Genomic DNA, 17,114 nt, shown 5'->3' with positions numbered 1-17,114 from the left:
GACGAACAGTCTCTGGCAGTGTGGCGCCCCAACTTCCAGCCATCACGTAGCCTCCTGGAATATCGCTCCAGTCCCGAGTCCCGGGCGCGACACATCGAGTCCTCATTGCGTTCATCCGAGACGAGACAACGCAAAACCTTGAATGTCAAGGTACATACATTATCCTACTAGCCGAGCACTTGCCCGGTGTCCTGCCCCCCTAGACACAAAATCCATTCACCAATGCGAGAATAGTCCAAGAAAGAGTCTCGATAACACGAAAAAGCTACGAGAAAAGCGGAGAACAGTTCTCAAACCACGTGGGATCCAAGTCGGTGAGCGCGACGGACCCCTCGACCCGGGGGGCTGGGTGGCTCTGGGCCCCATCGTTCACGACGACTTGTCGTTGACCGCCGACAGCAGGACATAGCGGTCAGAGGAAAGCTCCGGCCCACGTTGCCGCGTCAACTGTGGTTCGGCGGTCCAAAATCCGGGGGAGAGGGAGGGGGGCAGTTGTCCATCCTTCGTCCACAGACCAGCCACCATCATTACGCACGCAGCTGGACATTCCCATATGCCAGCGCGCCGTCGTCTGCCGCGGGTGGGAAAGCGGCGCAAATCGCGGCACCCTTGGCGAACTCAACGGCGGTGGGGTTCCCGTCGACCAGCCCTGGTTAGGCGATGGAAGCTATCAGAAGGAGTGGATCTCCGATTGACGAAGACAGGCGAGAACCGAGCTTTCCGTGTTGGGAATCTTGTTGTTGACACGAGCCCACAGCGGTCGAAGCGAAACTGACGAACGGTGCGACCGAGATTCCCAGGAGAGTGGGTATGGCCCGAAACGACCAAGCGCGATGGGCCCCCCTAGGTTCGGAAGACGCTCCGGATCGTTGGTGCACCAAGGGCCGGCGAACCCCCTTTCGCGGCCAGGGCCTCTGGGCGTTTTAGGCCCCAAGTTCACCACGAGTTACATTGTGGCCCAAGGTGCATGCGACCACCAGCTCTTTTGTGATTACGGGCAGTGCCTGACAGTCACGGGCTTCGGGAGAGGATGAACCGTCCCGACTCGGCTTGGGCTGGGTTTGCACCTGGCGGCGAGTCAGTGCCGATCCGTGACAACAGGAACAAAGGCTGAGGTTTCGCCCGCAGACGCAGATATCATGACCTTGTTTGGGACGGCATTGAGCGGGCGCTGAGACGAGACAAATTTCACCTCACTTTGCAAATTTCAGCGCTGCCATCCGTGGCCGGCGGCGTGCTTCGCAGGCAGCTTGAACCTTGAATTAGCCTCGGGACAAATTTCCTGATGGTATCGTCAACAGCTAGACCCCTACCACTCATTTGGCCAAAGCTACCCTATTAGCCACAGATGTAGGGGTTACATGGACGCAGGACGGCACGGCTTCTGGGGGCCTGGGGCAAACCAGAGGCCCAAGCTCCCGTGAGATGAAAGGCGAATCTCCGGCCAAGCATGTTCATCGAAGCGTTTGCTTGCCGGACTGCTTACGGTGTTGCTCTAAAATGAGTGCATGAACAAGTCGCCCCACGTTCACACCCGACCAAAACGTCGCATGAAAGTAGACACAGACGGCTCGAGAACCTCATTTGCCCCGGCCAGTCAGGTCAGTCTTAACACCAAAACAATGACTAGCAGCTCAGGGCGCGAATAAGGCAAGGGCTTCCCCAGGAACCTTGATCCCGAGAGCTCGTCGGCCGGTGGCGTGTACTCTTGCTGCCCCAAGCCTCACCGAACAGGCGACTCCTCGAGGCACTGTGCCGGCCGTGGCAAGTTTGATGAGATGGCCACCCGAAAGACGAGGACTCGAACTTCGGATATATGAAGCTGGACAGAATGGAACCCACCCCGAGGTAATGACGTCGAACTGCGAGTTGTTGGTGCCTTCACTGTACGGGCCTTCTTCAACAACTCGTTTCGTCTAAACATTCGGCGGCAGATTTCCGGGATCCTATCTTCGTACCACAGTACGACGCCGGTCCACTAATTCATTCCGGAACGAATCTTCCTCCCGTTCTTCTCTGCTTCTTTGGCAGCTTGCCGCTCCCCGTGCCTCGTTTCAACCGGGGAGCTTCGTCTCAACTTGAAGTGGCCGAATCTTAAACCCCGCAGACCCTGGGCATAAAGTATCGATACCTCCACGTGCACGGCCTGCTTGCTGGCGGGTGAGAAATCCTATTTGTGATTTTAATTGACCGGTGAACATACCGACATCTTGACCTCTGCGGCGGTATCCGTGGTGACAAAGCTAAGTGAGCTTGTTGCTGCAGCCGCAGCTCGACTTTGACTGCTTGACCAAGGTCTCGTGGAACAACCATCGTCTTGGGCAGCAGCCGATCGATCCCCAAGAAGACTTCCTGTGGGGGGTGAGCACGGAATTCTGGTGTGATTCCGCGGCCGGCTCTCGTATGGCAGCTGTGGTAGGGCAAGTCCAGTGTTGATCCCCCCTTTTCTCCCAGCGGATCCATGCTTGTCGTCTTTACCATTCCCATAATAGGACTAGATCGTCCAGATACGTTTGCCCAATGGCCCAAAGAGGACAAGGGTTGCAGTAGCCTGCAAGGCACGGTGAGCTGGCAGCGGACACCAGCAACGCGGTGTTGTCCCCAGGAAGAGGCCATCGTCAACGACAGCATGACTGGACAACAGACGATGCCGAATGTTTTCCCCTTGTTTTCCTGCTTGGGATTGATCCGCTTGACGCGCAAATGATGACGCTCTTGGCTCATGCTGGGCCCGGGTGAACAGTGCCATTTGCCAATAGCACGGGGCACGCTTTGCTCATCAAAGCAAGCCGACAAAGGTAACTCTAAAGTGGCAATAGAATGGGGATAGACCCTTTTTGTGAGTATATTGGCGGGCTGCCAACAACTGGTCAATGCAGAAGGCGCGTCAAAAGTGGTGCCGGCCAGCCTCCCTCGGCACCACACACGTGCAATTCTGAATCTTCAGCAGGAGCTTGCTTTTTGCTCCACCTCCAACGGTCGACCGAGATGGGCAAGAGCGGGCCTCGGATCAATGGCGATCTCTTGTGCAGCGTGCAGCTTGCAGTGTGCAGCGTGTGCGTGCACGACCGTCACCGTTGCCTTCACGAGTACGCACTGACGAGCTGCAACAGAATGGCGTCGACCAGCCTCCAGCTGCCCCCCAGGCTCCCCCTCACTTCCAGACTTTGAATGCAGGAGGCCGACAACAAGCAGATGATCACCTGCGCCAGTTCCTGTTCCTGTCCATGTGCTACATGCTGCGCTGTGGTAGCTCCTGTTCCGGCCCCCGTTTCCCCCTGGCGCTCGTGCCGCGCAGCGGAGGGATCAGACGCCAAAACGTCGTCGCGTAACCGCTAGGATGGTAAATTCTGCCGGAACGGATCGTGTTCTGGCCATCCCTGACATGCGTGGGCGTAAGTGTTGCGACCGTTAGCCCTGCACGAGTCTGAGCTCGCGTCTCCCACGAGAATTACGCGGGGCATTGACCGCTTGGATTGTAGACGCCTATCAGTTCCTGAGAGCGCTGCACCCAGGGGGCTGAGCTGCAGCCGGGAGCGCAGCTGGAGCAGGGGCCCTCCCAACCGCCTTTCCGACAAGACGAGGTCACTGTGTACTCCGTACGTGCTCCGCATTGGAGCACAGAGTGCTGCGTAGGCGTGCGAAAGTATGTGCTGCCCGGGCCTCTGCACTGGTCCTGCACTGCACTTGCTCGTCAGGCCCTCCGAGGAGCACCGGCAGTTGCCCAGACAGCCCAGCAGGAGCAGGAGATGATGCTGCTCGCTGCTGCAAGGTTGCTGCGAGGAGATGACCAGAATAGAGCATTGCCACTCGCTGTTTTGGGGGCGGGGTCTGTCAAGCAACCGCTTGTTTGTTATGCGAAAGCTCTGCATCGCTTCGACAACGACGTGTCAACAAGGCAGGCAAAGCAAGCCTTTGGGACGCTCCTGGCCTCTGGACGGGCAGACGGACGGACGGACCAACAGTAGCAGCAGCCATTCATTATTATGCTATCCTCCGCCAGGTATGCTAGCACAACCAAAGGCACTCAGACATCCCAGCCAGCCTGGTACCTTTGCCCTCGGTTTCGCGTGTGATGTACCTCGCGCCGTTGTACCTGCGCACCCAGTGCCGCGGTGCAGTGACTGACGGCGGCCCCTTCCTCGTTTGCAATGCATGAACCTCACCTGGGACCTGGGCCCTTAGCCCCGGGCGCCACCACCCACCCATTGGCACCACCGGCATCAGTGCACCAGTACCTCCGTACACCACTGGCACATCAGCATCTGACAAGTTGCCGTACCTTACCTAACAGGGCATTCCAAGGTCCCAAGGTTCCAAGGTTGCTTCGGCTCAGGCAACCAGTTGCAACGAGTCTGCAGCGCTGGTCAGGGCCAGGTCAGGGCAAGGCCAGGGCAACCAGAGCTACCGTGTACCTCTCTCCCTCTCCCGGCCGTCCCTTGTCCCTTCCCTCCTCGAATGCCGCGAGACGACTCATCTCGACTGCTCGTTTTACAGCATGCAACCTCTTCACGCACCTTGACTTGACTTGATTTGACCCTGATTTGATTGACCCGGCCTGATCGATACCTTCGTCAGCACTCTTGTTCTCGTCCTTCCTTTCTTTCCACTCTCGGTCAACTCATCATCTCGCCTTCCCCCCAGACCCCACCGTCACAACCACAGCCCACTCTCGCATTGTCATTCGAAATGCCATAGCCGCCTGCCGCCTCACCTGAGAGCACCCATCCGCTAATCTCGTTGGGGTCGCGCTCAACCGGGTGGAGCAGTCTTCCTGTCAAATCCAGCCGTCTCCTTTCTGCACATCATTTCATACGCTTCTTCACCGTGCCGTGCGTGGGACGGGCCACAGCAACACGACGGAAGAAATACGGGGACTGGCTCGAGGAAACCCTGGTCGTGGGCGCAAATTGGGCCCCTCAAAGAGAACGCTGAGACCCGAATCGTTAGCGAGATTGTCTGCCCCTATCGATCCTCCTCGACCACCCCCAGCTTCTTTCGTTCATGCTAAGGACCGGGTCTGCCACTCGCACAAAGCCACCTGCTCGCCAGCTTCTCGAGACCCACGCCCAGTCTGCGCACGAGTCCCCAGTTCTACTCTCCTGCTCTCCTTCTGGTGTTCTGGAATTGTCGAACCCACCCGCTATTGGATCGATCTGCCCTCTCACCCACAAAGCTCCCCAAGCCAGAACTCACGGGCCCCATCGTCTTGCGGCCAGCAGTTCACGCCAGTTCCAGTAGCGACACCAGCAGACCAGCCATTGAAATCAGGTCAACCTTTCGTCATCTCAGGCGCAGACAAGCTGCAGTCTGACGGCCCACAACACACGTCTTCTTTCGTCCAGCTGTCGCGGGTGTCTGCTCTGACTGGTAGTGTTTCTTGGCTCTCCCTCAGCCCGTCATTCCAATCCCGCTGCAAGACGCCTCTCAAACGCAGCGAACGGAGAGCAACAACCACGGCCTAGACCCCAGGGACGGCCCTGATCTTTGGCAAAACTACAGCCGGTCCTTCTTTTCCTTTTAAATCATCCCCTTCAACCTAGTTTCAACCGGTTCGACGCCCTTCAGGGCACCGACTCCGTGTGGGCAGCCAGGCTCATTTGATTACCGTTGGATCCACGTTTATTCTAATAATTGCATCTTCACGCTAATCCCGGAAGCCTCACGCGAAAGTCGAGGTACCTGCGTCAGAACTCCCGGAGCCGCCTAAGGGAAAGGACCCGCATCCCAATCTTTCTGGTCCCTCCCTGCACGCCCATCAATCTCTTCACTTTTCCTTTTAATAATTCCAGGCCCAATTCTCCAGGAGGCCCGTCCACTCTTTTTGAACTTTCCTATATCCAATCCCAACTCAAGTCAACCTGGTTTCCGGCCTACCCTCCTTCACGCATACATCCCAGCTATCCATTCCAAGTATCGATAACCGGATACAACCCCCTCGACCACGACGTGCACCGGATTCGACGCCTACAACACCCGCCGAACGCCATCGATTGAACCGTCGACGCTCACTTCTGTTGAATCTGAATGCTCCAATTACAGCATTGAGCTCTTGCAAAAAGAGCTTCACCGAAGACTCGTCCGACAGCCCTCTATCCGACTGCAGGGGTTGGAGACATCGTTTACTCACCTTGAAACTGGTTTTCACCACCACACACAGTCATGACCGTCGCTCACGACCTGACCCATCGAGGGTCAGCCTTGACTGGTTCTAACGGGTATGCCCTGGAGGACAGGTTCGAAGTCCTCAAAGAGATCGGCGATGGAAGCTTCGGCAGCGTCGTCTTGGCGAGGGTCCGGACCGCTGGTGCCAACGTCGCCAGGAGAGGGACGGTCGTAAGTAGCAGAGCGAGCAACAGCCGCTGGAGTGGAGGGAGCTGACATGTGATTCAGGTCGCGATCAAAACTATGAAAAAGTCGTTCGAGTCCTTCACGCCGTGCCTTGAGCTCAGAGAGGTCGTCTTCCTCAGGACACTACCACACCACCAACATCTGGTTCCAGCCCTGGACATCTTCTTGGATCCCTTCAGCAAGAAGCTCCACATCTGCATGGAGTACATGGAGGGAAACCTTTACCAGCTGATGAAGGCCAGAGATCACAAATGTCTCGATAACGCGAGCGTTAAGAGCATCCTCTTTCAAATTATGCAGGGACTGGAGCATATTCACGCCCACAACTTCTTCCACAGAGATATCAAGCCAGAGAACATCTTGGTGTCGACTTCATCTCACCAAGATACTTCTAACTCCTTCAGGCGGTACTCGGCTCTTGTCACGCCACCCTCCACTCCCCCAACGTACACTGTGAAGATCGCCGACTTTGGACTGGCAAGGGAGACACACTCCAAGCTGCCATATACGACGTACGTTTCGACGCGGTGGTACCGAGCTCCCGAGGTGCTGTTACGGGCCGGCGAATACTCTGCTCCGGTGGACATCTGGGCCATTGGCGCAATGGCGGTGGAGATTGCCACGCTAAAGCCCCTCTTCCCTGGTGGAAACGAGGTAGACCAAGTTTGGAGGGTCTGTGAGATCATGGGAAGCCCAGGAAACTGGTACAACAAGGCCGGCCAGCGTGTAGGTGGTGGTGACTGGCGTGAGGGCACCAGACTGGCCGGAAAGCTGGGGTTCTCCTTTCCCAAGATGGCCCCCCACTCGATGGACACGATTCTGCAAACACCACAATGGCCCGCGTCGCTAAGCCACTTCGTGACTTGGTGCCTGATGTGGGATCCTAAGAACAGGCCGACGTCCACGCAAACTCTGCAGCATGAGTATTTCGCCGATGCCGTTGATCCTCTGCGACCGAAGTCCTCATCAAGAATGCTGGGCCGGAAGCCCTCGGAGATCGGCCGATCCAAGGATGCCGCGACACCGCCAACCTCATCCAAGCCATCGTGGTTCAGGAAGTCACTTATTGGCCGCACTGACTCCAATGAGGCAGTCCCACAACAGGTTGTGAAGGAGCCAACCGCTTCTCGACCTCCACCCGTCCACATCGTGCCTGAGGTTGCACCCGTGGTACCCGCAAAGACCCGGCCAGCCGCACCCAAGAGGACAACATGGAGCAATGGTATTTCTAATGTGGCGCCCATGCCAATTCTTCCCACTATCCGCCCTATCTCACCTCTCTCAGATGCCGTGACGGCTCAAGCCAGCAGCCGAACGCCATCGTACAATGACGCCTACGCAAACGGTGCTCATAGGCAAGGGCCCCAAGAGGACAAATCATCCAAGAAGATTGGAAGACAGCTTTCCGTTCAATCGAATTCTAACCACTACTCCGAGCTCCATCGACAACAGGCCGAGCGCGCTCTGAACGGCGGCAGTGGATTGGCGTCACCACCGAGTGCCCATAAGGAGAGCTTCTTTTCCCACCTAAGGAAGAGGGCACGGAGGTTTTCCGGACGGCACCAAACCCCCGGTCTCGCCCATTGAATCGGACATGGAGGCCCAAGCTGGATGCGGTCCATGGGGAAGCCAGAGATCATCCATGGTAATCGATCAACCACCGGCACCTGTGCCAAAGGACACTTACGAACCCCTCGACAGAGCCTTGAGAGACGTCCAACAAAATGCCGATAACCCGCATGCCCCGGCCCCTCCCGCACACCAGGCCAACTCCCAGAGCAACCTGAAGCGTCACCACTCCCTGCCGCAGCACAAGCCCCGGTCCGTGGACAACCTCGCTGGTGCCGCGAGGAACGGCGGCCCGATTTCCAGCCGAACACGAAGGGCACAAGCCACCCACGGAGTGCACCACTACGATGCTCCCGACGAGGCGGATGAACTCCTGGACGAGGTCCTCTCATCGACACACAAGGCCATGAAACGGATCGAGCGAGACGGCAGGACTGACAACCACCGGCAAGCACCAACGAACGCCGGATTTGCCAACCCGTACCCGACCCCCTCCCCCTCGGCCAACGGAAACGCATGTCTCTTCGGGGATGGGCAGGAGGTGGTTGCGCCGAAGCCACTGGATCTGAACAGGAAGGTTTCGGAATACAAGTGGCCGACGCCTCCGTACGAGGAAAGCGAGTGGGCAGCGTCAGCCTCGGCAAGCATTTGGGCGGCCAGCCATCGATTCTAGGGCGGCGAAGTCGCGCGGACGAACATTTTTCTTTTGAACTTGGACACGCAAAGGGCTCGATTTCGAATCCGGTCATTTTCTCACGGAGTTAAATTTTTATTTTTTTTTTGGTGTTGAGGAGCACTACCGCGTCACTCTCTTGGGCCGGTTTCACGGCTGCGGCATTTGTTGGGCGGCAGACATGGCATCAGTTTGCATTTGGATTCGTTGACTTCGAGCCCCCTGCCCGCGGCAGGGTGGGTTGCGTCTTTCTCGCGAGTTGAAGTTGCCGTACAGAATACCCCTTATAGATTGGACGGTTCGACCAAACGACCGGAGACTCTTCTTTTTATTTTTTTTGTTAGAGACACAGGGTGGCATTTGCCACCGTTACTTGTCCGGGGATGCGGACAACCAGTCACACAATTTACATTGGTGTCACTGGATTGGGATCATCTGAGGCGGTGGCTTGGGGCAGGGAATTTTGGTGGGCGAGGGTTTTGGAAACGGGTTTATCCTTGGGAGAGTGGAAAAGAACAAAAAACGGACACTTTTTGTTGTACACAAGAGGAGTTGGAGTCAGGACAGGTTCTGCGACCAAGCCCTCAACCCGTCCACTTTCGAGAAGAGGAATGATGCGAGAGGCCGTCGTTTAGAATTGAGTCTACTTTACATATCTGGGTCCAGACAGTGGACATTGTAATGCAAACCAACTATCTTTGCCACATTATACGCCGCCATATGGGGCTTCCCGAATGTTGTGTGTGTGTGTGTGTGTGTGTGTGCGCGTGTGTATGGATTTCTGCCGAGTTTGATGTGGTGGTTTGTATGGGATGGTTGTGAGGGGAAGAGATTCTGAAGAGACAGACGTCTTCACAGTTTCTACCGAGTGGCCGGGAAGCAGGTAGACAGAATGTTTGGGACCTTGAAGGAACTGAACTGTGCTTCTGGACTAGGTAAGCTAGGTGTGTGGTACAGTAGCGCAGCGGTCGAATTGAGTTTAGGGAGGAGGTGGGAGGGTTTCGAGTGAGTAGTGGCATGAGCAAGGAACGCGGCCGACATCAGGCAGCAGAATTGATTCCTGGAAGGATCTAGGATATATACGCGTGGCGTAAGCACGCACCTTCCTCTCGATGGAATCGGGCCCAGAAATGACTGGTTTGAAAGCAGATCGTGTCAATTCGCATCGACTGGGCTGCCTCTTTCTCGTCCTTCTCTTCTTTCCAATCTGCCCCCCTCTCTTCTCACAGGCCGTGCCGTGCAACTCGGACGGCTTTCAGCAGGGCGTATTGTGCGACTGCTTTACGAGGCAACCTGTCTGCCCGCCTTTCCTGGTAGGGAAGTTAACGAACGACTCGGGAGGAACCGACCACTCCTGCCCCACTCTCCGTCCATCAATTGGAGCTGGGTCACCAAAGTTGAGTGTCAGCCACAAGGCAGTCAGCACTTACCGTCCGCCATCCATCAAACAGCACTCCCATTCCTCAGCAGCGCTCCAATACAGGAACAGACGAGTGCAGAGACCGCGAACAGAACCGGCACCTCAAATCTGCTCCGGTGGCAGACGTGAATTGTTGGTCTCGCAGCAGTGTCACCACCTGAGAGCGAACCTGTTGGCGCGCTTTTCACCAACCGGGCCAAGTTGATCAGAGGACTCACTTTCATCCGTATCTGCATCTTCACAGGACCCTCTCTCAACACCAGCACTACAAAACACGCCATCCCTCGCCGCTCGCCTCTCCGTGTCTTGTTCTCAGACCCTGGCTTGAGCATGACGACACTGCCCGTGAGATAGAAGTGAGTTGTCGCTCGACTCGAGCCACGGCATCGGCCATCCACTTCTCGCCTTCGCCGGCCACCATGAACAACCTCAACTTACCCATCCGTACTTCGCCCACGAGTGAGCGCAACCAGCAGAGCAGAAACTATTTCACCAGCTATGCCCTGCCCTCATCCACTGAGGCCATCAATGGGCCTGTCAGGGAGCCAATCAGAGACTTCGCGCCAATAGCCGACAGATTAATCGTTGGCGTCGACTTTGGGACAACCTTCTCGGGGTGAGTTGGGTCATTGCCCCATCTGTTTCTGCTTCGTCATGTCTGCTTGGCCGCCCCCCCCCTCCTTATCCCCTGGAGCCGGGCTGCGACCAGGCCGGTCAGAAGCATTTTGGCACGCGAGGAGCCATTCCAGACTGACATCCACTCCCAGTGTCGCTGCCGTCTATACGTCTAATCCGGACGATGTCGAGATCATCAAGACCTGGCCCGGGGGTAATGGCATAACCTCGGACAAAGTGCCCACAGAGATATCTTATGATCTGCCCCAAGATGCGCCTGCCGATACCAAGCCAACCGTGAAATGGGGCTTCCAGTTTAAGCCGGAGGAGTCGCGTCTGCGGTGTATCAAACTGTTCTTAGACCGGTCACAAAAGTTGCCGTTCTATGTGAGCCCACTCGAGACGGCGGGCCAGCTTAAGAAATACAACAAAACAGTCGTCGATGCCGTCAGCGACTATCTGACTCAGATATACAACCACACCATGGACACGCTCACGCGACGGTATGGCGAGTCGTTTATGGCGTCTACTAAGGTCGATTTCGTGCTTACATGTCCCGCGGTGTGGTCTGATTACGCGAAAAACACAACCCTCCAGGCAGCCGAGCGAGCAGGCATGGGCGCAAAATCGTCCATTCAGATGATCAGCGAGCCAGAGGCGGCTGCGGTCTATACGCTCAAGGCCATACAACCGAACCACCTTAACGTTGGAGATAACTTTATAGTATGCGATGGTGGTGGAGGTACGGTTGAGTAAGTGTTCGCCCACAATCTCTGACTGCGCTCGCGACACGTGCTGATTAAGTCCCAGCCTGATCGCCTACAAAATAATTTCCTTGAAACCACTTAAAGTGGAAGAGTCGGCCGTAGGGACAGGTGGGCTCTGCGGTAGCGCGTTTCTCAATTATCGATTCGAGGAACATGTCAAGACACGGCTTGGGAAGACCCGATTCGACGAGATGAAGGCCAAGAAGGGCAAGACCTGGCAGATGGGGTTGAGGTACTTTGAGGAGTTTGTCAAGCGGAATTTCAACGAGGACGAGCACCAGGAGATCAATATCCCCTTTCCCGGGCTTGCGGACGACGAAGAAATCGGCCTCGACTCGGGATTCCTCGTCATGACTGCCGCCCAAGCCAAGGACATCTTCGAGCCCGTCGTCAAGGAAGTCTGCGATCTCGTGCAGGGCCAGGTCGACGGCCTCCGCGCAAAAGGCGGCATCGTGTCCGGTATCATACTGGTTGGTGGCTTCGGCCAGAGCGACTACTTATATCGACGCCTCAAATCGCATTTTACCAGTGCGGCACCTCCACCGTACAGCGAGAGGCCGACGCATGCGAGTGCTCTGAGCAGCGCCGGCGACAACTCTTCTATTGAGGTCATGCAGCCGGTGTATGCCTGGACGGCAGTTGTCCGTGGCGCAGTGCTCAGAGGGCTGGAGGGGAACATGGTTATCTCGAGAAAGGCGAGAATGCACTATGGCACGAGTTATGCGACCGTGTTCGACGAGGACAAGCACTCAGTCAGTGAGAGGTATTGGAGCCCACTGTGGGAGAGGTGGATGGTGAGCGATCGGATGCAGTGGCACATTGCAAAGGCAAGCTTCTACCCTGCTTGCGGAAATGGCTATTTTCGGTGTGTTTACAAATGCTGACATCGGAACAGGGTGAGGCCATATCGCCACTCACACCAATCGCATTCCACTACACGAGGAACTTTAGACCAGGGCAATCTCTGGTGGTCACGGATGATTTAATTGCTTGCGAGGCCGACGAGCCTCCAGCGGCATACACGCGGGATCTGGTACATGTGTGCAAGCTCACTACGGACTTGAATGCAGTGCCCCGAAGCCTATTCACCCGCTTGACTACGACGAGGGGGGTCGAGTTTGACAATCTAGACTTCACCCTCGAGATGATTGTTGATAGTGCAGGCTTAGGCTTCGAACTCAAGGTTGACGGGGTCAGGTACGGTCGCGTGGACGCAGATTTCCAGTAATGGGCATGACCTGGAGGGTCGACGGTGGTCAGCGTGGATATCTCCTGAGAACGGAGTGCCTTGCAAGTGCGAATGTGACCTGCGTGGTGCATGAATTTAGACACAGCGATATAGTACAGTATACGAAGACCAAGCTTCCAAGCCTTTCAAAAGATGCTCAGAAGCCTTGTCAAAAGGCGCAACAATGCAAAGCCCAGCGTGGCACAGGAGACCAGATCTGTCACGATTTGCACAAGTAAGGCCGTCGTGCCCCGAGAACCCAAGGCGATTGGCCACGCCAACCCTCGCGGTGAGTCGAGCGCTCGTCGCGGCACAAGCGAGCAGAAAGACACCGGGTGTGTTGGAATTTCCAGACAGGCCAACCAGGCAATCCGGTTGCAGCTGCCTCCTTTTTTCCTGCGCGCATTTGCGCGTAAGGCATCCAGATGGTTCGCAGTCCTCGATGAAAAGGCGGACGTTGACCCATGCAGGGTGCAAATGCAAGCGCATGACATGTTGCCTTGGTTGGGCCTCTTTCTTGCCTTCTCCCATACAAGCCGGGCGAAGGGGGCGTAATCAGCTGCATGAGAATGGCAACACACGGACACTCAGCCACCACCCATAATCTTTTCCTTGCCGCCTTTCTCTTGTCCGATACGGGAATCGAACATGCACGCAATTGCGGAGGAGGGCACAGCTTTGTAATTCTTCCCTTCATTTTCGAGGCGGTCTGGCGGCCTTGCCACTAGGGGGGCAGTGAGTGAATATAAGACCCCAGGGTGAGCCCCTTTTACCCCCGCTGAGGATACTCAGCGGACCCATGGGGGCCGTCTCACGGGTTCTAGAGAGGTCACGATTCGATTCATTTGATTGGCTAGAAGCTTCCCATCAAATCAATTTCCAGAAATGTGGGAGGAAGCGAGAAAAATGCCCGTCTTGAGAGGCACATCTCTGAGCGCCCCTGTTCCTGTGTATCTCACACGATTGATGCTCAGAAAAGCGAGGCTTCTCTCCTGTTCGTCAGAAACAAAGCCTTTCCTACAGAATCGAAGTCATATCGCTCATCAATTCATTCATCGTCCACTCATTCTTAGCCCTGCCGGGCGGACAGGCCGACTCCCACCGCGCCTGAAAGAAACCCCCCGTCGGACAGGACGGAAGCGGTGCCACCTGATACAGAAACGCAAACCCAACCTGCCACGACAGATCCCACCTTCCGAAGCGAAACTGCTAAGAAGACATCACAGAAGTTGGCAAACACGCTCATCAGAAGGTCTGGCCGACGGCTCCTTGCGTCTTGTCCGCAATCGCCAAAACAGCCGAGCACCCGCCACGACGGCCTGGGAAAGGATGTGAAAGGGAAAGGGTGAGGCCACAGGCTCAAGGCCACGGGGAGCTTCGTGGCCTCGTAAGGCCCAACAGGAACAAGTGGTCCTACCGGCCGCCTTCCTCCACCGAGTACGATCCAGGACGCGGTCCGCGGCCCGCGTGCTTGTGTCCCGGACACCTGCCGGCTACCTGCCTCGACCGAGGACGACGGATGCAGGCGCATGAGCCCCCCACGGTGACGCGGCATCTTTGCCTCGACAGATCACCTTCGACGCTTTTGCTTGTGTGATGAGCGGCTGTGCTCATGCTCCCTCTGGTGCTCTGAGGAGCGGTGGTGCCTACTACTGGGCCCGGCGACGACTTCCTCCTCAACCTGTGGGAGGCAACGATGGCTGTGATGGCTGTGATGGCTGCTGCGGCCGCTGCGGCGGTCTTGGTTGCCTGGTATAGGCGGCACTGTCGTGGGATTTACGATGCTGTCGTATGTGCGTCTGTCGATGAGGTTGCGGTCGAGGAGGTGTTGGACGAGGAGCCCGTCCTTGTGCATCGGGTCGGGCCGGTAGCCTTCATACACAATGTGGTGCCGGATGTGCTGCATCCGCAAGTTGAAGTTGGAGCGAACGTCTCCCTCGCACGTTTCCCTCGCGTCGAAGTTGTGTTCGTTGCAGAACCCTGGAAGCCTATGGTATCAGCTACCGCTTCTGGCCCGACCCCTTTCCATCTGCAGAACGGGGCTGCTTACAGCATCTCAGCCTTGTCGGGAATTTGCTCTGGAGGTGCCCCTCAACATGGTCCATCCAGTCTTGCATGTCGTCGCCGGGGAACACTCTGGTGCAACCAGTGAGGTTATGGAACTCGCAGGGCAGCTGGTACCGCTCGTTCGGCGGGCGTTGACGGTTGATGGTATTATTCACGTCGGTCCGGTTACTATGCGCCGAGGGAACAGAGGATGCTGCAGTCCCGCGGGAATACGTCTCGCTCCACCCACTCTCTGAGGCTGCCCCGTACGAGGAAGGCACGGAGCTGCCAGTTACGGATGCGTTGTCGCGTCCCGTATAGCCGCTATAGGTCGGAGTGGCAGAGGATTCGTTTCGATACCCGTATCCTCCTGTCGAACTGGTGGCAGGGGTGGTTGAATAGGAGTTGCCATAACCGGGGGTACTGCCATAACCCGGGGTACTGCTATAGCCCGGGGTACCGCCATACGCCGCCGATGACGACTGGATGGGAGCAAGCGAAGTCTGGGCCGTCCAGCTATAATTGTCGCCAGTGTATGGTTGCTCATAAGATGAGCCGTATACCTCTGCGTACGAGGATCCGTAGGAGCCGCTACGGGGCAGGTGGTCACCGTAATCACTCAAACTGAGAGATGCGATAGACTGCGCATAGTCCTCGTCCCCGGCCCTTCCCTTGCCCTTGGAGGATCTGTGGGTGCTCTGCATGGTAGGCTTCTACCATGGAGATGATGACAGTGCTGGGAATATGCAGTGATGGGTTGTGCATTGAGGTGCAGAGGATAGCAGAGGAAAAGGCTGTTGCCGATGGGGGGAGAGTGGCAACCCGGCAGAGAACATCGACGGGGGTAAGATCACATATTATACACCACCGAGTTCGTGGGGGAGAAGACTGACCATGTGCAGATGTATATCGACCATCTCGGGTGCGTCTTCCTTTCCGATGGGATGGGGTACATAAGAGAGGGTCAAGCGATGATGTTGCAGCCCTCCCTCTCCACGACAGATGCCCGCGGCGGGCCACCCCTGCTTGGGCTGCTTGACAAGCTACCCACATACGCACCACCGAACACGGTGCAACAGGGACGCGAGCAACTCGCTCGCTTGAGCGCCGTTTGACAGCCCAGCGGAAAATGATGGACGACTCCGGATCGCGGAACGGCCTCGCGACTTTTCTCGCTTCGGATCCTGCCATGTCTTGCGACGTGGACGGTCGGCGCTCGACTTCTGGTCCCTTCCCCCGGCCCCTCTTCCACCTGGCAAACACTTCAGTGACGAAAGACAATCAACGGCCCGCCACTCGCTGGCGACCATCTCGAACCGGTTCAGGCGCATTGGGTCCGATGGCGATTGGCAGCTCCGCATTATCCAACCGGACCAGCCCTGGCGATGTGAATGCACACCATCAATGGCGTCTTGCTGCATATGCACTCGAAGCTCCACCAGTGCGGTACCTTGGCGCATCCTGCTGGTCACTACCACATTGAGGGCCCGCTCCTCTGGCGATTGGCCGCCAGGGCATCACCTACAAAGGACTGTTTTTATCGTGTGAGTAGCCTTTGTCGTCGTTATATACTTTCGCAATATTGTCGATACCAGGATAGCACAGTCGGACTAATTATCCAATACCCGGGTAGCCTGGCCACAATTGCCGTGGGTTCCCTCGATCACGCTGGAGTTGGTGCGTCAAGCCAAGAACCGCCTCCGTACGATGTCGGCAGAAGCCACATCCTCAGGTGGGAGTGACCTCCGGCTGTGAACCGTCATGGCCGCATGCGTCCCAGCTCGATACGCGCCCTGGTGGCTTTTGTCCTTGCCTCACCGCAAGACGTCCCATGATCTGTATGGTCGTCGCCCTGATCACTCCCACAATTCACCAATCGCACAGGGAACTCGTCAATATTGTGTCGAGCTCTGGCGGTCTGGCTATCATGCAGACAGCCACCTCCCAGGTTGCATCGACGTGCCGGCTCCGGCTTGGGTCAAACTCCCGGAGACATCCGCTGTCCGGCACACCGGGTGGCTTCGCCATGGTGGACGAGCAGCTTTCCGAAGCCTGCAAGTCCCTAGTCCTCAAGTCCATGGAAGAGGACTTGAATCGAGTCACAACTCCTTTTACTGAATCTGAGATGGAAACGCACGATCACGTTGGGCTGGCCTCCCGAAGATGGGCTGCCGGTTTGGGTGTAGTAGGTACTGCATGCAGGCCTGCCAACCTTCCTCCCCAAGAGCGCCGCACAATGAAACGAAGACGACGGGAGAGAGTCGATCTGCAGGTGGGCTCGTGCGGAAACCCCCAACGATTGAGGCTCTGCGTGAGTAAGCAGATGGTCGCGTCTCCGTTGTCCCCCCCCACCCACACCACCAAAACGCTGCTTCAAGCTGCTGCATCATGCAACCTCCACGCCGGCCAATCATTCAATGTGGGCGTGAGCGTTCGACGAGCCCC

General features: G+C 56.8%; 3 protein-coding genes across 3 annotated transcripts; 2 read left to right on the top strand and 1 right to left on the bottom strand.

Moving 5' to 3' along the window:
- Positions 1 to 6,162: 6,162 nt before the first annotated feature.
- INS49_011139 (uncharacterized protein) lies at positions 6,163 to 8,593 on the top strand (the record flags this gene model as incomplete). Its single annotated transcript, XM_043171858.1, has 3 exons — positions 6,163 to 6,336; positions 6,394 to 7,898; positions 8,053 to 8,593. The coding sequence occupies 3 exons, from the start codon at positions 6,163 to 6,165 to the stop codon at positions 8,591 to 8,593; spliced, it is 2,220 nt and encodes a 739-aa protein (XP_043023603.1).
- A 1,839-nt stretch (positions 8,594 to 10,432) lies between these two features.
- On the top strand, positions 10,433 to 12,623 carry INS49_011138 (uncharacterized protein; the record flags this gene model as incomplete). The annotated part of the gene is made up of 4 exons (XM_043171857.1): positions 10,433 to 10,629; positions 10,781 to 11,380; positions 11,439 to 12,189; positions 12,291 to 12,623. 4 exons carry the CDS (start codon positions 10,433 to 10,435, stop codon positions 12,621 to 12,623), a joined length of 1,881 nt encoding a protein of 626 aa, XP_043023602.1.
- Positions 12,624 to 14,193: 1,570 nt separating this feature from the next.
- INS49_011137 (uncharacterized protein) lies at positions 14,194 to 15,373 on the bottom strand (the record flags this gene model as incomplete). Its single annotated transcript, XM_043171856.1, has 2 exons — positions 14,194 to 14,603; positions 14,674 to 15,373. The coding sequence occupies 2 exons, from the start codon at positions 15,371 to 15,373 to the stop codon at positions 14,194 to 14,196; spliced, it is 1,110 nt and encodes a 369-aa protein (XP_043023601.1).
- Positions 15,374 to 17,114: the final 1,741 nt, after the last annotated feature.

The sequence above is a fragment of the Diaporthe citri genome (assembly GCF_014595645.1).
Source record: "Diaporthe citri strain NFHF-8-4 chromosome Unknown scaffold_5, whole genome shotgun sequence".
Taxonomy (NCBI): domain Eukaryota; kingdom Fungi; phylum Ascomycota; class Sordariomycetes; order Diaporthales; family Diaporthaceae; genus Diaporthe; species Diaporthe citri.
Note: the sequence above shows the minus strand (reverse complement) of the source record. Positions and strands in the feature narration are given on the sequence as shown.